At 42.0% G+C, this 24,416-nt stretch overlaps 2 protein-coding genes across 2 annotated transcripts in view; both read left to right on the plus strand.

Moving 5' to 3' along the window:
• Positions 1-1,656, plus strand: part of POLK (DNA polymerase kappa) — a 28,994-nt gene extending 27,338 nt beyond the window's left edge. The window contains exon 14 of the mRNA XM_009899869.2: positions 119-1,656. Coding sequence (XP_009898171.2) covers positions 119-203 — 85 coding nt within the window. The 3' untranslated portion in view covers positions 204-1,656. The remainder of the gene's footprint in view (positions 1-118) is intronic.
• Positions 1,657-11,300: 9,644 nt separating this feature from the next.
• Positions 11,301-24,416, plus strand: part of ANKDD1B (ankyrin repeat and death domain containing 1B) — a 31,550-nt gene continuing 18,434 nt past the window's right edge. The window contains exons 1-6 of the mRNA XM_009899877.2: positions 11,301-11,376; positions 14,906-15,009; positions 16,753-16,851; positions 21,697-21,795; positions 21,887-21,991; positions 23,368-23,466. Of these exons, the coding sequence (XP_009898179.1) occupies positions 11,301-11,376; positions 14,906-15,009; positions 16,753-16,851; positions 21,697-21,795; positions 21,887-21,991; positions 23,368-23,466 (582 nt within the window). The remainder of the gene's footprint in view (positions 11,377-14,905; positions 15,010-16,752; positions 16,852-21,696; positions 21,796-21,886; positions 21,992-23,367; positions 23,467-24,416) is intronic.

Below are 24,416 nucleotides of genomic sequence, written 5' to 3' on the forward strand. Positions count from 1 at the left end.
TGTGCACATTAATTTTAAAATAATAACATTTCAACAATCTGCTGTCTGGTAGAAGTGGTGTAGGTATGCATTGTGTGTTTCAACCTCTTAACGGTTTTCTTTCTTTCTTTAACTGTAGGTCTGGACTAACAACTTCACAGTCAGTATCAAAAAAAGCCAAGTCAAGCAATTCAAAGCATACAATTGAAATGTTTTTTAAGTGACTGTGTAAAAATATATTCTGTATGAAGTATTTCATAGTGTTTTATAATTGAAAATTAATTTAGCATTGGTGGGGGCTGGATTTAGGTGCCCTTGTCACTTTGAAACCATTGAATGTCTATGTAAAAAGAACATGATGTTTGATGTAGAAGAGGTACAACTAATGTAATTTTTTTTTCTTTGAGAAAAACACCTTAATTTTCCAGTTCTTTGGAGAATCAAAATTTTCCAGCACTTTGACTTTGTTTATGTTGAACATGTGGAACAAGCAGTCTTGTGAATTCTCTCTGCTCTTCAACAGAGCTAGGAGATTAGAGCTGCCATTGAGAAAGCCTGAAGGGCAATGTCCCTAGAAAGCAAGAATCATTAACTAGGGTGCCAGGCAGTGCTTTCTGAAGGCCCTCTTCCCACACCTGACCTGCTGTCTTCTCTGTTGTATTGGCCATGGTAGCCACAGTAGCTCAGGATGATACTTCCTGGACAGTTCAATACCAAATGTAACTGTGGTATTAACTGTGTAATAAAAAGAGCTGAGTTGCTTGGTATCACCTTAAGAACATTTATCTTCACAAAAAAAAAAAAAAAAAATTGGTTGGTCTTGCATTTTCAAAGGAAAAGGGGGAGAATTTAGAGCACAGTCAAGATTTCATTGTTATCACCGAAAATTACTTCAAGTAAGAGTTGATGGACCAACCCTGAAGGACTCATTGTGAAGAGGTACAGGATGACTTCGCTGACTTTAAAAAATGTTTTAAAACCTCTTGATGAGAGAAGGATTACTCCAGGTTAGTCAGACAAATGTTGCTTGGCTTTTCCAAAGAAATGGAAAACTTTAGTTATCTTTGCAATTGTGAAAGTGTGTTGCTGCCCAGTAGCATTAAATTTAGTCTAAACTTAATTTCATGGTGCAATAATAATATGAATGATATGCAAAAATACATGATGATGAACCTTCTTACTCTTTACCTAACTTTTTTGTTAAATACATTTTTGAGAGTATATCTGGAAAGAGGAAGGTGTAAAGTGCAAATATTTAAAATATGCCTCATATCTTTTCATACTGAATTGCTTAAATTATAATAATGATTAAGTATCAGACAAATAATTTATTATGACAGCTATTTCTTATATAACCAATGTCAAACCTCATATGGATTATAAACTGCTTTTTAACTGCAAAATCTTCAGAAGTAGCTGCTATAGAAGCATCTCTTTTAATGTTTTATTGGAAGTACTGTGTGGTTTCCTTCATTTTTAAACAAATGTTGTAGATGCTCAGGCTAACTTCATAATGTGCTTTTTTTTAATGCCAAACTTACTGAAATTATTTCATCATCTCTGTCTGCTCAGCTGTTTGTTTACCAGATGCCACTGTACCCACAGCTCTCATGTCAGTGCTTCCTTATTTGCTTTGGACCAAACCAGCTGGAGTAGTTCAGGATGTGTAGCCTGATTTGGTTGATTTTTATTTTTTTTCTTTTTTTCCCCCTAATCTGGGTCAGTAAATATTTAGTGTGAGCTGTTCTGTTGACTGGGAACTCCTTGGTAGGAAAGAGATGAAAGCAACTGAGGAAAGAAGGATTTAAGCTACCACTGCTGTTTAGAAAGTGAACCTTGTCCCATTATTAGTTTTTGTCAGTCTGATTCAATAAAGTGTGGAATCTAAGTATTACTTTGCATGTATTTCTTTAGAATGTGTGTTTTCGCATATGCATACTTAGCAAAAAGTAAACTGCTGAAAGTGCTTGAGCAAAGGAAGTTAATTTGGCTTAGCCTTGGATTTTATATTACCATGTTTTTTAAGAAAGTGTCATAGAGATGTCTGAATATCCTGAAGTTAGAATTGTGGATTATGTTAAAGTGGAAATAAAAATGCAATGTTATGCTACATCTAGAAGTATATGTCTTTTTAAGATGTGTATAAAAAATAGCCATTTTGGAGAAGTGATTCTGTGCTTACAGAAGGTGCTTGGTGGGGTTAATGTCTCCCATATGAATGAAAATGCATTGCACAATGGAAGCCTTTTCCCTTCCCCTCCCCCCCCTATTCCTTCTAATTCATTATCCCACATTTCTCACTGTTTTTATCTTGTCTATTTGTACTGTCTTCAGTACATGATTTCAAGTATTATCATAAACTTCTGTGGTACCATTTTTTGTCTCCGTTCTTATGGAAAGTGCTGTGAGCCACGTGTTTGGTTTCTATTTTAATCTCAGTGTGTGTTTTACAATTTACCTTAACTTAAAATCTCTTTTCATTAGCATCTGGAAACTTATTTATAGCTGTGCATAATGTATAAGTAATTTCTTATGTGTGCTGCATTTGCTTTATCCACAGGTCTGTAGCATGGAAATTATCTAGGCTGGCAGCTGATGACAATTTTTGTGTGGTGTTAAGTATCTCTCCTATTTAAGGCAGATTTGAGATGTGTGTGTGTGTGTGTGTGTGTATACACACACACACACTTTACCTTGAGTTCCCCTTTCAGTTAAAAAAATAATAGTGGAAAAAATGATGGCATTCCTATGATTTTAATGTTCTTCTCTCTACCACTTCAGAAGTAATGCAAGCAGCAAGTTCATGACCACAAAGCATTTATCTGTAAGGAAGATGCTTGGTGTAAATGGGACTGCCATAGACACATGCCCCTCAGGAGAAGACTTGCTGGAGTTTATCTTGTAAATTCTTAATACTCCAAAACTAAGGCTGTAAAATAGCATTTTCCTGTTGGAATGTGTTTACTGCTCTCCATAGTAATACCTTCATTTATTTTTGAGTTTTGAAATATCTTGCATACAGAATCTTGTACCATGGTTGGATATCTCAGTGAGCTGGTGTCCTGGGCATCTCTGACATGTCTTGTCTGACTGCTATTTATATACATGAATATCTGCTGAGACTGGGTCTCTCTGTTTCATTGTTCTCATTACTACTCATAAGAAAAGGCAAGTGGCAAGGGGTAGATGTAATCCTAAGTGATGAGAGCAGGAACAAGGTTAACTGTAGGGTGTTGCAGGGCTGACAATTCATGCACCATGGGATTCAGAATCCCGTGGAGTTTCATACTTTGAAGAAAAGTGTACAGTTTAACAGAGGTTAATACACAGTTTAATTAAGACATAATGATCACTACCTTGTATTCCAAATATACCTTCTTTTGCATGGCATAATTGTTGCTTGTTTATTTTTCTTCTTTATGGACTTTGTTTTCTGTTTATTACTACTGTTATTTAAAGTATTTTTAAAATGCTCCAAATTCCTGGCAGGGAGAGAGCTTTGTGAAGTCAAGTGAGGAAGATGTCCAGTATACTCCCTTACTCTCAACTTTGTTCTGGATTTTAACCTCTCTGTTAGTTTCTGCATCAACCTCCTTGGCAGGCTGCTGGAACCATTCGAAAGAGTCAGGACTGTGGGAAATAGTTAGAAAATGTGGCAAACTTGCTAATTGCAAAGTTTGAGTGCATAAAATGTAGTTTTACTAGCAAAGTTAGATAAGAGGCATGGAATGTGCTGTGAAATAGTATTGTATGACAGCAATTAGAACTGGAAGGTAATGACTGGTATTTCCAAACCATGTGTGAAATTATGATTCTGGTTTAAAGATTCACATTGCATAGCCTAAAACCACACTTGTACTCTGTGTGGGGCTGCAAATCTGTTCCTCCGTCTGCTCCAACTTTGTAGGCAAACATGATCATTCCATAGTTGTCTATTGCCTCTCATTTTGAAGAGGAGCATTAGTGTGGATCTGTATAACTAGTCCTGTCACCATACAGAAACAGAGTTTGTAATAAGTTTTGCTGGAAAATTTGACTCACAGGAGCAAGTAAAAGTGAAACATCCATGATTCAGCTGCAGCTAAATCAGTTGCTTGTTCTTCTCACACTGGGTTCATTTTCACTTTTTTTTTTTTTCCTCCCAGCTGAATATAACATTCATCTAGAAGTGCAGTTGATGAAAACTCTTAGCAGTCCAAGGTGCATCAAGTGTAAAGATCCTCATACATCACAGCCTGACTATATTAAAAATGTCTACAGGAGAAGAGAACTGTGAAATTACTTCATGTATGATGAGCAGAGTCTCTCTGAGAAAATAGTTTTGTGTGCAAATTTGCTCCATTTACAAACTTCTGTGACTCAGATTAATTTTACCAGAGACATCTATGGTGTTAAAGATCTTGGAAGTTAAGATGACTCTGTAATTTACAAAGAAAAAATTTATAGTGATTCAAATGTGTTCTCAGTTGTGTAAGGCTGAATATTGATAGTCTTGTGTTCTTGGAACTGCTTTTTGAAACTACTTTTTTAAATTTATTTTGAAATGTTAGCAATACCAAAGGCTGTTTTTGAAGTGAAATTTAACATGGTCACTTTAAAGAATTTGTATGCTCTATCTCAGGAAATCATTGTCTAAGTGCAATGAAACGTCAGTACTGGCTTAAGTAACATGAAGCCACGAGTCCCTAGATTGTCTAGCAGAATGCTGTGGGAGACAGTGTCAAAGGCTTTACTGAAGTCCAGGTAGACAACACCCACAGCCTTCCCTTCATATGCTGGCTGGGTCACCTGGTCACAGAAGATCAGGTTGGTCAAGCAGAACCTGCCTTTCCCGAACCCATATGACTGGGCCTGATCCTCTGGCTGTCCCACACATGCTGTGTGAATGCACTTGGGATGAACTGTCTATAATCTTTCCTGATACCTGACAGGCCTGTATTTCCCTGGATCCTCCTTCCAGCTGCTCTTGTAGATGGGAGTCACACTGGCAGGCCTCCAATAATCTGGGACCTCTCTGTTACCAGATGATGGAGAGGGTATTGTCAAGCTCATCTGCCAGCTCCCTCAGCAGTCTTGGGTGGATCTGTCATGGACAGGGTTGCGTACTTCATTCACAAGAGAGAGGTAATAATGGATTTATTGCTATAAAACAGAGTTTCAGCAAAGTTTGAAATGAGTGGCATGGTGCACCAGCTTGTAACTGCATGGATGACAGAGGAAAGCAATGGTTGATGTTAAGAGATTGTGTACAGTTAATACATACATCCTTAATTAAGGTTCAAAGTTGTAGCATGCTATTGGTCACTTAGCAAGGATCTGTTGCAGCAAGGAGTATATATATATATATATATATATATATATATACACACACATGTACACCTCAACCTTGAGGAGTATCCTTGACAGGCATCCCTGCTCAAGGGGAGATCTTGAGGTAAAGCCAGCTGATGTGCCTGAGAGCTCAAAGGGCTCTTGGACTGCCCACTGTTTATGGGGATAAGATGATTGACTCATATTTCCATACTGACCTTACATCTGAGTTTATTACTCAAGTTAGCCCTTGGCTATTGTATCATTATGTGTTTCCCCTGAATTCACACATAGTAGGGTGGGATCATCACACCCAGATGCATCATTAAACATTGTTACCACCAAAGCAGATTGCAAGAGATCTTTTGGGGTCTTTTTGATGAGGAATAAAAACACAGTGTCACAGGATCCCATCTTGTGAGCATTCGGATGCTGTAGTAGGTTGCTGACTGCTTCCTCTTGGATTGTAGGGGCTGTATTCTGCTCTCTCTCCCCCTGCCTTCCAGCTCAGGGGGCTTGTCATGGCTTTGAGTTGAATCTGCTGCTAATATTCAGTGCCATCATGCCAGCATCAAAATGAAAGTGCTAGCTGGAGCCAAGTTCAGATTGTAACATGAGAGGCTTCCTGTTCCAGTTGCTGCTTTCCAGGCTTTGGGGTGTTGGTCTTTTCTGCATGGCTGGACTGCAGGTCATGGGGGTGATCACAGAATCATAAAGTTGGAAAAGACCTCAGAGATCAAGTCCAACCTATCACCTAACATTTCATGTCTATCTAAACCATGGCTTCAAGTGCCATGTCCAATCCTCTTTTGAACATCTCCAGGGACGCTGACTCGACCACCTCCCTGGGCAGTCCATTCTAATGGCCAACAACTCTTTCTGTGAAGAACTGTCTCCTTTCCTTGAGCCTAGACTTCCCCTAGTGCAGCTTGAGACTGTGTCCTCTTGTTCTGGTGCTGGTTGCCTGGGAGAAGAGACCAACCCCCTCCTGGCAACAACCTCCCTTCAGGTAGTTGTAGAGAACAATAAGGTCTCCCCTGAGCTTCCTCTTCTCCAGGCTAAAGAACCCCAGTTCACTCAGCCTCTCTTGTAGGGCTTGTGCTCAAGGCCTCTCACCAGCCTCGTCCTTCTCTGGACACATTCAAGAGTCTCAATGTCCTCAAACTGAGGGGCCCAGAACTGGACACAGGACTCAAGGTGTGGCCTAACCAATGCTGAGTAGAGGGGCACAATGACTTCTCTGCTCCTGCTGGCCACACTATTTCTGATGCAGGCCAGAATGCCATTGGCCTTCTTGGCCACCTGGGCACACTGCTGATTCATATTCAGCCACCTATCAACCAGTACCCCCAGTCCCTTTCTGCCTGGCTGCTCTCCAGCCAGTTTGACCCCAACCTGTAACACTGCAAGGGGTTGTTGTCACCAAAGCGCAGCACACGAAACTTGGACTTGTTGAATGCTCTCCTGTTGGACTCTGCCCATCTATTCAGCCAGTCCGGGTCCCTCTGATGATGTTCATTGGCTTCTGCTGCTGCATCTGCATGTTGCTGCTCTTCTGCAGGTAGGCTAAGGTAATCATGCATTGTGTTATCTCATGTTCTCAGTAAAGCTCTTATCCAGTAAGTCCCCCATGAGAACAAGGGCTGGGGATTGTGAAACTTCTGCCAGTCATTTGTGAAATGCTTCATCTAATTGTATTGTCCTAGTATATACCTTTGCTTGCTAGTAGCATACTTGAAAAAAATCCCTCTTGCCTGGGACAGCACTGGCCAGTTTCAACTCTAGTTGATCTTTGGCTTTTTTTGCACATTGGATGCTAATCTTTCCTTGGGGCCTGATAGCAGCAATTCTTGGTGTCTTGGTGCCAAACCTCGCAGTTACCTTCTGTCCCTCCCCTGGTCTTGCATGGCCAGCTGTGAGAGACTAAATCTTGTCTCTCGCTGTGACTCAACAAAGAGAAAATCACCTTTGCTGCTTGCCCAGACAATAGCTGATGTGCATTGGGTAGACGCCACTGGAATGACTCTTGGGAAGGTGCATACATAAAGATTGCTCACCAGACTGCAGCTGCCCTGGAAATAATACTGAGAAAGGCCACTGCTATGCATACTCTCTGGAATATACATACCTAAAAACTGTGCAAAAGATTTGAGCAACTACTGACTCAGTAGAAGGAAAACACAGAAGGAAAAGACCAGGGCAGTGCTGCTCTGAGGAAAACCAGAGAGAACACTGGGACAGAGACATCACCATGTAGCCTGGAAGAAGCAGACCAAGAGGAACCCTCTCTCTGTGTCTTAAGTTCTGCCTGCTGCAATTCATGGAGCTGAAGAGCCTGCTCGGAGGACAGCAGTGACCTCTCCTCTACAGCCAAAGCTGCAGCACCTTTCCTCCCCAGACTCAAACTGTCTTGGGGGGTGAGGGGGTGTGGTAATACAACTCCTTCTCTCTCCCTCTTCTCTCTCTCTCTCTTTTCTCTCTCTCCCTTTCTGATACATCCACTTTATTTGTGTAATAAACAGCCTCGCTGTTGATATTTTGGTCTCATTTGTGTCTCTAATTTCATAACAGGAATATTCAAAAGAACTGAGTCTCTTTCCCTCTCTGGACCAAGACACCCACTTGGTTGCAGAAGGAGCAGTGTGCAAGAAGAGGTTGAGGGGCCCTGGGGGGCAAGGAGAAGACATGCTGCCATTTCTGCAGGGCTCACTTGCAACTATATTGCAATAACAGAGGGGAGCTGTACTGGGGTAAGTCGTCAGACAGCATGCACTGTGAAGAGGTGTGGGAGAACTGTTGCAGCCATCAGAGAAGAAATGCCAGTGCCAAGGCAGTAATGTCACCTCCATTGTTAGCAACACTGAGATTTTTTCAGCAGTTTTCAGCCTTTCATATTCCTTTACTGCCTGGTAATTAGAGGATCAGGAGCGCTTTAAGGCCAGGGCAGGCCCCAGCTGCTGGCTCAGTCTTGGTTTCAGCAGCACGTGGGGCATTCTACTGCTGCCTGCCAAGTGGCTGCTTCTTGGTTGGAGAAGAGCCTTGGGGCTGCTAGCCTTCCTCTTTGGGGGTCACTGTGACTCCCACGGGAGTATTCCTTCACCCTGAGGGAAGTAAGCAGGAATGTCACAGCCTCCTGGGTCTTTTCCTGTGGTTCTTGTTCCCTGGGGATAGGAACAAGTACAGAGGGAGGGCTGCCTGGACCCACACAAAGGGCAGCTGCTGAGGTGATGGGGATGGAGCTGGGCTAGAGGGGACTGTGCCATGTGTAGGAGATGCTCCTTGGGAGACAACAGGGGTGGGGGTCATTTCAGGGCTCCCCTCCCACCCCATGGCAGCATGTCTGTCCTCCAGACTGAGCAGATTGTAGGCCTCCCCACTGCACCATTAATGGTGACATTAGTAAGCTGGTGCACATATGTGCAAAGGGGGCCACCAGCAGTTGGAGCAGCCAGCCCAGACAGGATCAGGAGGTGCATGTCAAGTTTCTCAACTATGGCTGCTGGTGAACACCAGCTCCCAAAAATCAGCTTCAGCTCCTTCCACAACCAGGCCTCAATGGGCTACAGAACAGCTGGGTGGTCCAGGAAAAGGTGTGCCTAGGTGCTGCACTGGAGGCTGCCATTGCACTGTTCTGTGGCAAGACTGTGGGCAGATGGATGGCCAAGAGGTTCTCCTACCTGGCAGCCTATGACTGATTGTACCACATGTGGTGTGACAATGTGCTCCTCAAAGCTGTCATCCACATACACAGAGCAAGGATCTTCCTCCTGTGGGGTGGGAATGCGGGCTTGTTCTCAGCAGCAGGATACATGCATGACAGAGTTGATGGAGGTTTGGTATGACATAGCTGGCCTCCTCCCTGCATTTGAGGCATATTGGACGGTTGGCTGTCCAGCTCAGTGGCCATGTTCTCCATGTGCAGCACTGGGCTGGGGGGTTCTGGGGATGTCAGGCTGCTCCATCTTACTGAGGCTACAGCAGCAGGTGTAATGCTAGAAAGGCTATGGTTATTAGATGGCCCAGGGTTCCTCAAGAAGAAAACAGCATGGCACAGTGACCAAATACTGCCTACCCTCAGTCAGGTCTTATGGGCAGCAAGCTACGCATGTGGAGAGTGAGAAGTGTTACCAAAACATGTCCTGGGCAGCTGGGATTGGGATGCTGTGTCATAGAATCATAGAATGGTTTGGGATGGAATGGACATCAAAGATTATTTAGTTCCAACCATGGGCAGGGACATCTTCCACTAGATCATGTTGCTCAAGGCCTCATCCATGCTGGCCTTGAAAACTTCCAGGGACGGAGCATCCACAGCTTCCCTGGGCAACCCGTTCCAGTATCTCACAACCCTCACTATAAAGAGTTTCCTCCTAATATCCAGTCTAAATCTACCTTCTTCCAGCTTAAAGCCATTCCCCCTCATCCTATCACTACAAGCCCTTCCAAAAAGTCCTTCCCCAGCTTTCTTGTAGGCCCTCTTTAGGTACTGGAATGCTGCCGTAAGCTATTCTTGGAGCTTTCTCATCTCCAAACTGAATAGTACAAACTATCTCAGCCTGTCCCCATAGGGAAGGTGCTTTAACACCTCTGATCATCTTTATGGCCCTCCTCTGGGCCCACTCCAATAGTTCAAGGTCTTTCTTGTATTTGGAGCCCCAGAACTGGACACAATACTCCAGGTGGGGTGTAATGAGAACAAAACAGAGGGGGAAAGTTCCCTCCCTCATCCTGCTTGTTATGCTCCTTTTGGTGTAGTACAGAATACAGTTGGACTTCTGGGCTGCAAGTGCACATTGCCAGTTCATGTTTATTTTTTCATGATCTGACACCCCCAAATACTTCTCCTCAAGACTACTCTCAAGTCATTCTCCACACAGCCTGTATTTGTGATTGGGATTGTCCCAGCTCAGGTGCCAGGGCCACAGCTGATTTTCATGCTCAGGTATGCACCAGGAACCTGGAGGAGAAGCAGAGTGGGGCAAGGCTTTGAAGGCAGGCAGAAAGCAGTGTGATCAGGCCAGGCCCAGCTGTACTGGGGCTGCATGGAGGGGCAGAAGTCTGCCCTAGGTGGCGGACTCAGCTGCAAGATTCAGTCGCTCTCTTGAGCCAGAGAGCAGCCACCTTTAGGGGAGTCACCTGGGGATTCCCTGCATTCCTCAGGATTGGGAATGATTCAGAACTGCTTTCATGCAATCTACATCAGCAGCCTGACACAAATCAATGACTTGTTTAGGTATGGAGATTATCTCCCCTTTTATTTGCCTCCGGTATTTTTGTGTGTTGGGTTGGTTTGGGTTTTTTTGGTGTTTTCTGTGGGTTTTGGTTGGTTGGTGGTTGTTGTGGGGGGTTTTTAACCAGTTTCCCTCTCAGTTTTGTGGAAAAGTTAAACCTAGCCCAATACCAAATGATGGCAGAATTCAATCTGAATCACTTTTGTGACGTTAACAACTTTTCCTCTGTTACATGTAAGCAGTCCACCAAACATGCGTGTGCTTTCTGGCTGTGGCAATTGCATTTTGTGGTGCAACACTGACTGATGCAGTACTTGTGAGGAGCGGCTTCTCATCCCCAGCTCTCCCTTAGTGCTCCTTCAGCATGGACACGATGTTTGAGAGCCACTGTGTGTTTCAGCTCGAGAATCAGGACAATGCTTCCTTCATACCATGTTTCCACCAGTTCTGTTTTGGCTGCATCCTGCTCTGGGCAGAGAGCAAAGCTGAGTGCTCCCTTTGCACATGGTGCAAGCAGATGATGAGTTCTCAGAGGTTAGTTTCTTTTAAAACAATCTCCTGAGGCTGCTCCACACCTCACCCTGTTTGGATGATGTGGCCAAGTGCCAAGGTGCTGCTGCAGGTATGCCTGCTGGGGTGTGCTGGGCCCAGCTGGGTGTGCTGGAGTCAACTCACCACTCTGAGAACTGGTTTGTCCAGACTGGTGCAAGGCACCTCCCTCCTCACCCCACGCTGGGGCTCCTTCCCTTAGGCGAGGAGGAAGAGGAGCGAAAGTCAGCAATGAAGTGGTTGAGTCGCCTGTTCTACACCACGGAGGATGCCATGAAGGGACCTGAGGCAGCCAGCCATGACGGCCGTGAGTGTGTGGGGTCAGAGGAGAGGCAAACTGGAGGAAACATGCCAGTCCTATATGGTTGAGGGGAAAGTGGGGCCCACCTGAATCCCCTTTTTGCCTTGGTCAAAGGATAAAATGGAGGAGAAGGGGGGATGTTAAATATGAGCTGCTTTGTACATAGCAAAATACATCAGTGAGGATGTGCAGATGTGGGATCAGGAACTGGTGTTTGGCACATCTGTCTTCCAAGGCATGGATCCAATGAATCACCCAGTGCCTTGCTTCACCCCTGAAGCTGTCTGAGAGGGTTCACTGGCATTAGTCACAGTCTGCTCTGCCCTGGGCTGTAATATTGAAAATGTTTTTTTTCATGGCAACTGAGTAGTGATTGTTGAACCCTGCCACAGCCTGTCCTGTGTTCATATTGCAACAGAGAAGGAACAGTTCTCCTGCACTGCGCTTCCGGATTCCAGACTGGCAAAGAGAGCAGATAAAGAAAACAAACAAACAAAAATCAAACCAACCAAACAGAAAAGTATTGGTTGGACTCAATAGATTGTTTACCACATAACTACTTTGAACTGGAAAATTATTTTTTTCAGAACAAAATACCCACTTTGCCGTAGTAGTTTCATTTCCAGTAATAGAGAAGTAAACAGAGAGTGAATGTTGAAAATGTTGCCAAACTACTAAAGATAATAATTTAATTTTTAGAAACAATAGAGTGAAACTAATTTTTGTTGTCATTTAAATATGAGTATTGGTGTGGGATTTTGTTTTTGTTTGGTTGGTTGTTTTGTTTTGTTTTTAAATTATCTCCTTGGAACTCTTTAGGTAATTCAAATTCCTGAGGTTTGTTCCATGAGCTTTTTGAGATGACTGATTTCATCTTGTGGATACAATAACAGGAAATTTGAACAGGGAGCATGGGACCTTCATTGTCTATGAGTACTGAAACCCTTGGTGAACTTTTTTACTTCATTGGAAGTCATCCTTATTTGTGCTATTACTGAAAAAAAAAAAACAGATTAATGCCACTAAAATAAGATGTAAATATGAGGAAATTAAAACTGAAAGTACCCCAAAGCTTGAGTTTCTGTTGAGGAAGACTTTCTGTTTTCAGGTCAAAAAACCAGTTTACTTTTCTTCATCTTTTTACTTTCTTGCCCTTCCAAGAGAGAAAATATTGAGATGTTCCATACACTGCAGGTAGGGCTCACTATAAAGGAAAACACATGATAAAATTGCTACTTTTATTTAGCTCAAAAGAAAAATTGAATATAACTATTTTATAGCCATAAATAGATAGCTATAATATAATCTGTGTTACAACAAGTAAGACATTTTATGTGATGCCAAAGAAAACACATGCACTGCAGGAGACTGACAGACACAAATAGATTGCTGCAGTTAGCTGAAACTGGAGTGATTGCTAATAATTCAAGGAGTGCCAGATCCTGGAGACACAAGCTTGGCTAGAAAGTTTCCATAAATCTGTAGTCTGACAGCTCTCTGCATGAAAACATAATTTTGCAAAAGCAGCAAAGGATTGTGTACCAAGTTAGTGTCATGGTGTGTCCAGATTGCCACTGTTCTTAACTTCTAAGTTAAGTGGTATTAAGAGAGATTATTAAGAAACATCACACCCAAAGCAAGAGGTCTTCTTATTAACAGCCTATGGCCATTTCATGTCTTCTGGACAAGAGAGAAAAGATGAGTTACTAATTCTTTGTCAGACTTATAACAAAACTATCCTTGCTGATGCAGATGAAGAAACATCATTTTCTCTTGTTTCTTGAAGGCAGTACAGGTAAGCCGTTGGTCTAGTGGAAGGTGCTCCTGCCCATGTCATGGGGGATAAGAGCTTAATGATCTTTAATGTCCCTTACATCCTAAACCACTCTGTGAATCTATGATTGCTCCTGAATGTTCAGAGATGTGAAATTTATCTTTGCATCCTCATTAAAGTTGCATGTGTGGAGTGTCTACCTGCAGTGAGTAGGAATGAATGTGTCCTGATATTTAATTGCAGCTAATTGTTGCCTTAAGTCTTGTTTGCTGCAAATTGCCTCAAGCAAGACATCCTGTAACCAATGGTTTATTCATGTTCGAAATCAAGGTAGTGGAAAACTGCTGTATTTTGTCAGGGTGCAGACTACAAAAACTGCAAGGGAGGCATTTGTTCTGCAGAGACCCCTCTGTTCACAATGCTGGTTTTGCTGTCAGCCACACTGCTTGACACAGATGCCAGTAGTGCATTTTTATTTGCAACTTTTTTTTTTTTTTAATTTATTTTTATTTATTTATTTAAAAAAAAAAAAGTTACTTCTTTGGCTGTGCCCCCATGCTGTAAAACAAGCAAGTAATATTCTGTGATTTCCAGAGGATTTTCGAAGGATGCTTCTGTTGTTTGGGGTGCTCGGACAATGTCACAGGAAAACAACTTTGCAAGTGTTCCAGCTTGTTTTGTATAGTACAACTGTGATTATTTCCACTGAGATTATAATCATGGGTAACACGTAAAATGCAATTAAGTGAATACTATACTGACTTTCCTTAGTATGCTCTACAGTCATACTGCTTCAAGTTGTATTCCTATTGGGTGTTAATGGACTTAGACATGATGTAGTAGGATGAAATTGCTGGAGAGGTCTCCAAGGAACAGACAATTGCTGTAGTTTTCTAGTTCAACAGAGAGTGCTGCCCTCTTTAATGACATTATTGCATGAGTGGCTTTCAGGTCAAAATATTCTGGACGGAAGATATCTTAGTGGTTAAGTGTGGTACACCAGGAAATTCAAAATATCTACTAACATTTCTGCAACCGGCTTAACGGTTATAATAATTTCTTCTAGATCTTAACTAAATGTGAAGGTAGGAATATGGGAAACACTCTGACCTCTAAGCTAGCTAAACCAGTTATCAGACACTGGGAATTTATTTTCCAAAGATACTGAATATTAGGTGTCTAAATGTATGCAGTAGCTACTTCAGTTGACCACAGAGATGTTCATTTTTTGGGTTGAGACATTAAAGGAAGATCCAGGTTCTACATTTTAGGCAAATGTTGAGTTCAAGTAGACTTTTTTTGGGGGTGGTGATTTTTTTTTTTGGTTGAGTCATACCATTACTGCTGCACATTTTCATATATTTTAGTGGTGTGTTCTCTTTTGAAACAAAGATACTTTTCCAAGAATAAGAAATGAATGCTGTAGTTTGTACTGTTCACTGCTATGCCTATAAAATACTTTGGGACCAATTTAGATGGCTAGAACTTAATAAATGAACTCTTGTTCCCATGATCAGTGCAAATAATGGTAATATTACAATGCTGTGAAAAGTCTACCTATATTTACACCTAAAACCTGAAACCAGAAACATCAGCCAAATATATCCAGAAGAGAAAAAAATGTAATCCTGGCATGCTTCCATGATGAAAAGTAAATGATTCTCATAACATATGAGATCAGAAAGTAGGTATGGTATCACTATCCCTTGATTATGGCTAATTTTTAAGCAATACAACTTTTTTCATCATGTTTTTTTACAGTATTACCAGATGAGAGAGAATTTCAACATGCAGCTAAAATGAACAATTTGGAAACCATGGAAAAGCTCTTTAAAAGGAATGTTAACATAAATGCTGTAGATACCGTGAGTATGAAGCATCTGGCAGATCACTGATCTTGAATGTGACTTCTCAGGGCACCATGGTGCATTCCCAGCATACTAGCCTTGTCAGCTGCAAGGTTGTGAGTCTGCAGGGGTCCCTTCTAGGACCTGATTAAGAAATGGTTCACATGTCCAATATGGAAAATAGGAAAGTCTTTGTGTTGAGCCACTAGTCTGTGCACAGAATCACAGAATCATTAAGGTTGGAGAAGTGGACCATGCCCACTAAACTATATCCTGAAGCGCCACACCTATACACTTCTTGAACGTTCCCAGGGATGGCGACCCCACCACCTTTCTGGGCAGCCTGTTCCAGCAAATCATCAATCTTTGAGGAAAGAAATTTTTCCTAATATCCAGTATAAACTTCTCCTGGCATAACTTAGGCCCATTTCCTCTCGTCCTATTACTATTTACTTGGGAGAAGAGACCAACACCAGCCTCACTACAACCTCCTTTCAGGTAGTTATAGAGAGCAATGAAATCTCCCCTTAGCCTTCTCTTCTCCAGACCAAACAACTCCAGCTCCCTCCAACAATCCTCATGCAACATGCCCTCCAAACCCCTCATCCTCCTTCCCCTCATCCTCCTTGCTCTTCTGTTCTCTGGACACACTCCAGGACTTCAATGTCTTTCCTATACTGTAGTGCCCAGAATTGAGCACAGTACTCAAGCTGTGGCCTCATCCAGGCTGAATACAGGGGTACAATCACTTCCCTGCTGTTCCCTACCTGTTCTTGATACAGGCCAGGATGTTGATCATTACTGCCCTTGTACTCCCAAGCCAAATAAGCCTAGCTGACAAAAGCTGAGTTTTACTGAATGAACTACTTCTGTGCAAGGGGCTTTTCCTGACATAAACACATGCCATAAATCCCACTTCTTTATGCTTTTAACACATATAGCTGTAAATTTAAACTTATACATGGGCAAGTCATCAGATCTGTGTGGAAGCATGAGAAAATAAACCCAAAACGACTTTGAATTAAGTAGGTTGTTTATATATCTTTGCATATAAACTCTCACTGAATGATATTAAATCTAGTTATGGTCACTTTAACTGGAAGAAAAACTCTGTCCTCTGAAGTTTTATTCAACTTAACAAATCTCTTTCAAATTCACACCATAAATTTTAATGCAAAATTAATCAGGTGTTTTTGATAAGTTTTGAGCCTGTGTAAAATGACTTACTGTTTGCAAGGTGGAAACTTCCATTTATGTAGATAATGACTCAGTCTGGAAAGGTGACTAATACTGAGTGAGAAGAGAATTTCACCGTGCCCTACAGGGGTATCGGCAAAAGCAAGGAGGATACCAAACCCAAATCTCATTGTGCAAACCTACTTCTCATCTGTTCAGATCAAACTGTATAATAAAATAGTAAACATGGATGTTTCTTATACTGCATCACCTCCTTTAAGGAACATATGATTATTTAGTCTTATTTTGACATTTAAGTGAATTACAGTGAAGGGATGGTGCTATGTAAAATAACCAAATAACTTTGGTTCCACAAGAAATCTTTACGATCAATACCTAAATTCTATCGAAGGAAACAAAAAATGCAGATAAAGACCAACCATGGCTGTTTAAGGAGGAATATGCAAGCCCATGTATATCAACAAATAAATTTGCTAATAATGAGACAATTCAGAAATCCTGATAACCTGCACAAGGACAAGAACTGTGTTACAGACTTGACAACCAAAGCTCTGCTTATTTCAGCTAAAGCGCACCGCAATCCATTTTGCTGTTGCGAGAAATCATATATCGGCAGTGGACTTTCTTCTCCGTCACAAAGCTAGACTTGATATGGCAGATCAGGTAAGCTGGTTTCCATGTGTTGATTCACAAAGATTAAGAACATTTTAGGGGAAAAGGAAAAAGTAGATACTTGCCTTATGCTTCCAATTTTGCAATGTTAAATTCTTCATGAAAATGCTTCACTTTTTCTTAAGGCTGCACACATTTATATATAAATTAAAAAATTGTTATAGGAAAATCCCATCACTTTGGCTGTGTTGAACACCTGGGTGAGCACAATGGTGCCTGAAGCCTCTCATGAAAACAGGCTGTCTGTAGTTGTATATTAATCATTGTCTACTTCATATGAAAGCAAACATTGAAAGTAAAAATTATGTTTGAGGACTGCTAGAAGCTCAGACAGTAATTCTTGGTATTCTGTCCTTCCATTTTCATGTGAGTAACTTAATACAACACTATCAGCCACTCTCTAGCCTCCAAGACCTTAAGAGGTTAACAGTGTATGGCTATCCCCCACAGCAAACTCCTGGCCAAGCTGTCAGCCTGTGGCTTGGACAGCAGCACTTTGTGCTGGATTAGCAACTGGCTGGAGGGCCATGTCCAGAGAGTGGTGGTGAATGGTATCACAGTATCACTAAGGTTGGAAGAGACCTCAAAGATCATCAAGTCCAACCTGTCACCACAGACCTCATGACTAGACCATGGCACCAAGTGCCACGTCCAATCCCCTCTTGAACACCTCCGGGGACGGTGACTCCACCACCTCCCCAGGCAGCACATTCCAATGATGAATGACTCTCTCCATGAAGAACTTTCTCCTCACCTCGAGCCTAAACCTCCCATGGCACAGCTTGAGACTGTGTTCTCTTGTTCTGGTAGAGGTTGCCTGGGAGAAGAGACCAACCCCTTCCTGGCTGCAACCACCTTTCAGGTAGTTGTAGAGGGCAATGAGGTCACCCCTGAGCCTTCTCTTCTCCAGGCTAAACAATCCCAGCTCCCTCAGCCTCTCCTCACAGGGCTTGTGTTCAAGGCCTCTCCCCAGCCTTGTTGCCCTTCTCTGGACACGTTCAAGTGTCTCAATGTCCTTCTTAAACTGAGGGGCCCAGAACTGGACACAGGACTCAAGGTGTGGCCTAACCAGTGCTGAGTACAGGGGCACAATGACTTCTCCAGTTGGCAGACAGTCACTAGTGGTGTACCCCAGGGATCAGTGCTGGGCCCCATCCTGTTCAATATCTTTGTGGATGATCTGGATGAGGGGATTGAGTCAGTCATCTGTAAATTTGCAGACGACACCAAGTTGGGAGCAGGTGTTGATCTGTTGGAGGGTAGAAAGGCTCTCCAGAGGGACCTTGACAGGCTGGACAGATAGGCAGAGTCCAACATGATGTCATTTAAGAAGTGCAAGTGCTGGGTGCTGCACTTTTGCCACAACAACCCCTTGCAGTGATACAGGCAGGGGTTAGAGTGACTGGAGAGCAGCCAGGCAGAAAGGGACTGGGGGTACTGGTTGATAGTAGGCTGAACATGAATCAGCAGTATGCCCAGGTGGCCAAGAAGGCCAATGGCATCCTGGCCTGCATCAGAAATAGTGTGCCAGCAGGAGCAGGGAAGTCATTGTGCCCCTGTACTCAGCACTGGTTAGACCACACCTTGAGTTCTGTGTCCAGTTCTGGGCCCCTCAGTTTAAGAAGGACATTGAGACACTTGAATGTGTCCAGAGAAGGGCAATGAGGCTGGGGAGAGGTCTGGAGCATAAGCCCTGTGAGGAGAGGCTGAGGCAGCTGGGGGTTTTTAGCCTGGAGAAGAGGAAGCTCAGGGGAGACCTTCTTGCTCTCTATAACTACCTGAAGGGAGGTTGTAGCCAGGAGCGGGTTGCTCTCTTCTCCCAGTATTCAGCACCAGAACAAGAGGACACAGTCTCAAGCTGCACCAAGGGAAGTCTAGGCTCAAGGTGAGGAGAAAGTTCTTCACAGAGAGAGTTGTTGGCCATTGGAATGTGCTGCCCAGGGAGGTGGTGGAGTCACCATCCCTGGAGGTGTTCAAAAGGGGATTGGGGACTGGACATGGCATTTGATGCCATGGTTTAGTAGTCATGAGGTCTTGGGTGACAGGTTTGGCTTGATGATATTTGAGGTCTTTTCCAACCTGATTGAGTCTATGATTCCATGATTTGACTGGGACAGATGGTGCACTATTAACATTTCTCAGTACAAAATGTAAGCTGATAAAAACACATAGCAGTGTTCTTAGCAGCACATACGTGGTACTCCCACCTTTAGATTGGAGAATTGACATAACTCATGGAGATATTTGTGTATTGATTAAGCAGCATGGCTCTAGAATTGGCTAATAAACACACCACTGTTATTAATAATATTAATTCACAATTACAACACCCCAAGATGTAGTCACCAAGTTACAATTCTATTGCTTATTATCAGTGTTAGCACTGATACACAATTACATTACCGCAGAGAAATCTTATACTACTAAGACCCAAATCTGTCACTTGTCCTTCTGCATGTCATACCACGGCACACATTTACAGCTTCTTAGCCATCCTACCATCCCAACTCTTTCAGACATGGACCTGATGGAGAGACCAGCAGGAGAGTCCAAGGCAGACCCTTTATATATTGTTGGGAGCTTGATCCTGCAGGTCATCTGCACCACTGTCTGCAGGAGTCCACAATCACAAGACTGCGGGCACCACAGAATCCTTCCACTTCTTGTCCTCTGGTTGATTTAATACCTTATTGGCCTTTTTTTTTTTTTTTCCCTCTTTTTTTTTTTGAACCCACTATTTCTATTCCTATGGTCTTCTTTTCTTCTGCCAGACTCTTCCCTGTTAAATTGCTCATGTACAGAATCACACTGAGTGAATGAGGTGGGAAACTCTTGAGATGACCTAGTCCAGCCTTCTGCTTAGAGCATGGTCATGAAATGAGGTTGGTCAGAGTTATGTCCAGCTGGTATTTCATTATCTCCAAAGACAGAGACTCCATAACTTCTAGTGTTTGATCATCCTTAGAGTAAAAAGGGCTTTTCTTATGTTTAAGTGAATCTTTCAGTACTTCAGTTTGTGTCTATCGCCTCTTCCCCTGTCACTAGATGCAACTTAGAAGAGTCTGGCTGCAACTCTTTTACTCTCTTCCATCAGATATTTACACACAATGATAAGATCCACCTCCATCCTTGGCTAAACAGTCTTGGGTCTCTCAATCTCTCCTTACAAGTCAGATGTCATAGAATCATAGAACGATAAAATGGCTTGAGTTAGAAGAGACCTTAAAGATCACCCTGTTCCAGGCCCCATCTTTGTGTCTCCTTGCTGGACTCTGTGCAGAGTGTCCATGTCTTTTCTATACTGGGAGGCTCAGAACTAGACACAGTATTCAAGATTCATCTTAACAGTGAGTAGAGTGGAAGGATCACTCTCCTTGAGGAGGTGGTACTGTTCTTCCTAATGCAGCCCAAGATACCATTTGCCTTGTGTGCTGCAAGGACACACTGCTGCTTCCCATTTGCTTTAATGTCCATCAGAAGCCCCAAATCCTTCTCTGTCAAACTGTTTTCCAGGAAGTTGATACCCAGTCAGTACTGGTGCTTGTGGTTCCTTCTCCTCAGGTACAGGACTTTGTCTTTCCCCTTGTTGAATTTCATGTTTTTATCAGCCCATTTCCCCAGCCTATCAAGGACCCTCTGGATGGCAGCACACAAATATCAATTCTCAATCCCAGGTTAATATAATAGTACATTTACTGTGGGTGCATTGTGTCCCATCATTCAGGTCATTTAAATTGTACTGGATCCAGGATCAATGCCTAGTGTGTGTTGTAGTGACTGGTCTCCAGCTTGACTTTGTTCTGTGGGCCGGAACACTTTAAGCCTGGCTGTTCATTGGGTTTTCAGTACTTCTTAGCATATTTGTTTGTCTATGCCTATGTTTCATTGGTTTGTCTACAAGAAAGTCATGGTGGACCATGTCAAAACTAACAAAAGTTGAGGTAGATATTCTCTTCTTTCCCCTCATCCATCAGATTAGTCTTCTCATTGTATCAGACTATCAGGGGTTTTTTTAGGGCAGATTTTTGAGCCAGTCACAGGTTTTTTCCCAAGCCCAGCTTTATTCTTGCAGCCTGTGCACAAGATGCATGTTCTGTATTGGCATCCACCATTTTCCACTGCAACTTCTCCTTACTGGACCCAGTTCTGGGCTCCCCAGTAAAGCAAAACCACTGATAAGCTGGAGAGAGTCCAGAGCAGAACCCTTTAGGATGATTAGGACTGCACACAAGATGTATGAGGAGGTGCTGACAGCTGGATTTGGACAAGCTAGAGGTATGGAAAAGCTAGAGAGATCTATATCCAGGACAGGTGGCAGGGGCTGGAAGTTGCTTATTTCCATTCCTTTTGTCTCTAAGAAGTTATCAACAGGGACTTTTTCCCCCCTATAAAAGAAGACCTTTATAGACAATTTGAGAGAATAAAAGAGAACTTTCAGAAGAGGGCTAAGTGGAATATTATGGTGACTCATGGAAATATTACATATCATCACCTGAAATGTCATCCACTGCACCCAGTGCTAAGTATCTACATAGTTTCTGGAGAAAGGGAATAATTTCTGGTTAGTATCTCCCCCTATCTTAAAATGCAATTAGTCCTTCTCTGGAGATGCCTGATTTCCATCCAGGAAAGGGGCGGACGAAACATATAGCTAGGTTTTGATGCATGGTATTCAGCTTAATTTAAGTGAAATGAATTCCACTCACAGCGCCAGGTAATTTCCTAAGAGCCTATAGAGCAGAACCCACTCATATACTGAATTAATAAAAATGACTTAAAGAAACTTGGCAGGAGGTGTGTTGGTGGTAATTTCTGCCTTTATCATTTTATTTGAAGCATGGCCTGATGGTGATTCATCTTGCAGCTTGGACTGGAAATCTGGATATAATGAGGAAATTAGTTAAAGCGGGCGCTGATCAAAAGGCTAAGAATGAGGTTTGTTGGTGACAAATTTTTACAAACTCTAAATATGTGTATGTTGTAAAAAATCAGACTTGTTCTTATAGAATTGCTTATGGTTTTTCAGGAAGGAATGAATGTTCTGCACTTTGCAGCTCAGAACAACAGCGTTAAAATAGTTGATTATTTACTCCAAGATCTTCATTTGAATGACTTGAACAAGCCTGATGGGGTACAGTATGTTTGGTTTCTTTCTGTTTATTTCTTCGCTGTCACAAGTCCTCTGTTGTGGGCAAAACAATTCTGACTAGGGGAATTTTAATGAATTTTGAGTTAGTGCTGGTTATATAAATTTTTAATTACTGATTTGGGTGCTACAGAATCACAGAAACATTCAGGTTGGAAAAGACTCTTGGGAACACCAAATCCAGATGATAACCCTACTCTACAAGGTTCATGCCTAAACCCATGGGAGCTAATAGCTTTCCCTTCCCTGCTCCCCTCCTTTACTCCCTGGACACAAAGGGACAAGAGAAAGAGCAGAGAAATGTTTTTTTAGTACTTAGCCAAAACAAAGAACACAGACAAGGTCAGCAAAGCCAAGCACCACATCCAAATGACTTTTAAACATATCCAGGGTTGGTGACTCAGCCACCTCCCTGGGCAGCCTATTCCAATGCCTGACCTCTTCTTCTGTGGAAAAAATGTTTCCTAATATCCAGTCTAAACCTACCCAGTTGCAGCTTGAGGCCATTCCTTTTTGTTCTATCACTAATTGCTTTTTATCACAATTCTCTGCCTTGTAACCATTTCTCAACAGTCTTCAAATATTTTCTTCAGGATACACAAAATGTATGCTTATTTTTTTTTATTTGCATTAACTAAAAACGTGAGTATTTTTTTTAATCCTTACTTGTCTTGTGTTATGGTGGGTTCCCCCCAACATTAAATTTGCCAGACCAGCCCAGCTGGAAGGAAATGAAGCTGTATTTACAAGCAAAACTAGAATTGACAATGAAATGCAATTAATATGTACAAAATACACAGTATTTACAATATTTACAGGTATTTACAATTTATTAACAGCACCAGAACCCCCCCAGCCAAAACCCAGGGGATCTAATAGCTTTCCCTTCCCTGCTCCCCTCCTTAACTCCCTGGTCACAGAGGGACAAGAGGAAGAGCAGAGAAATGTTTTTTAGTACTTAGCCAAAACAAAGAACACAGACAAGGTCAGCAAAGCCAAGCAGAAATAAGTTAGTGTCTCCCAGAGTGAGGAAGCCTAAAAGAGAGAGAAAGTTAGCCTACACAACCAGCTTATGTTTGCTATCTCTCCAATGTGATTATTTAGAATTTATCATTATTTTCCTTTTTATACCCAATAGTGATTTATTTACATTCTACTTCTTTCTGTTCGAGATCTGTGGAAAACATTCAAGGAACAGCCTATAACTACCCCATGTGTATAATTTTTTCTTTAATTCTGCTTGGTAATATGATATATAAACATTTATACAGAATACACATATGTATGCCATATATTTAATAATTGGAATCAAAGTATTTTTACTTTCAATAACTCTATTTATTTCCACAACTGTATTCTAGAAAGGTAAAAAGCCATTTCTTCTGGCATCTGAAAAAGGCCATGTTGACATGGTAAACTATCTGACTACTCTGAAGCTGTTTACATCTGAAAAAGATAAGGTAAAGTTCTCTTTTCCACAGAAGTACAATTTAAAATGTGCTTATGAAAGATTATTTGGTTTTGGAGTAGTTGCTCCAGAACCAAAAAAAAGTGAATAAGCTGTACAAATGTCGCAGTGCTGGTGGTGATATTATATTAGACCAACAAATTCACAAGGACAGTGAGTTTTCAGTAATTAAGGGGAGACAATGGGACTTCTGGTCTTATTGCTGGAACTCTTTCCTGTACAGATTAATAATTCATGTAAAGTAAGACAAGCATATGCTGTCTGTTGGAAGAGGTGGGGAAGTCTGGTGATTAAGGTGTCAGCCTCTGCACGGGGAGATGGTATTTCACAGTTTCTCACTCTGCTTGGTCATGTCTGTGTGTCACTGCTAAGTCCTGCATGGCTAATTTTTCAAGATACTCAAGGATGTAAACAAGCACCTCAGGGATTTTTCAGAAGTGCCTTAACACTTAAGTCTGAGTTTGCTTTTGACACTGTGTTTTAAGGTATCTAAATAACCCTTTGAATTTCCTTACTCAAACATTTTTGGGAATTATCAAGTTGGTATTTCTCTGCATCTGAGGTACTGCAAGGATAAATACATGAAAAACTGTAAAACAGTTAGATACTGCATTATAGAACAATGTAAGTGAACACACAGAAAGGGAAGCTGTTTCTTTGGTATTCTGGTAGTAGTTTAAAAGCTGCAGTGCAATGCACAGCTCTGCTGTTTTATAAAGAGGTTAAAAGGTTTTATAAAGGTTTTATAAAGAGGTTAAAAGACAGTGTTGTCTCAAACATCCAGTAGGCTGGAAGTGTAAATATCAATGATGGGAGGCAAATGCTGTGATCCTACAGTCAGTAGGTAAGAAGACAGGACAAAAACTCATCTCCTGGGTCACTAAAAGCAATCACACTGTACCCATAATTTCTAAAAAGGATTTGAACCCTCCCCCTCCATCT

The sequence above is a fragment of the Dryobates pubescens genome, chromosome Z, assembly GCF_014839835.1.
Source record: "Dryobates pubescens isolate bDryPub1 chromosome Z, bDryPub1.pri, whole genome shotgun sequence".
Taxonomy (NCBI): Eukaryota; Metazoa; Chordata; class Aves; order Piciformes; family Picidae; genus Dryobates; species Dryobates pubescens.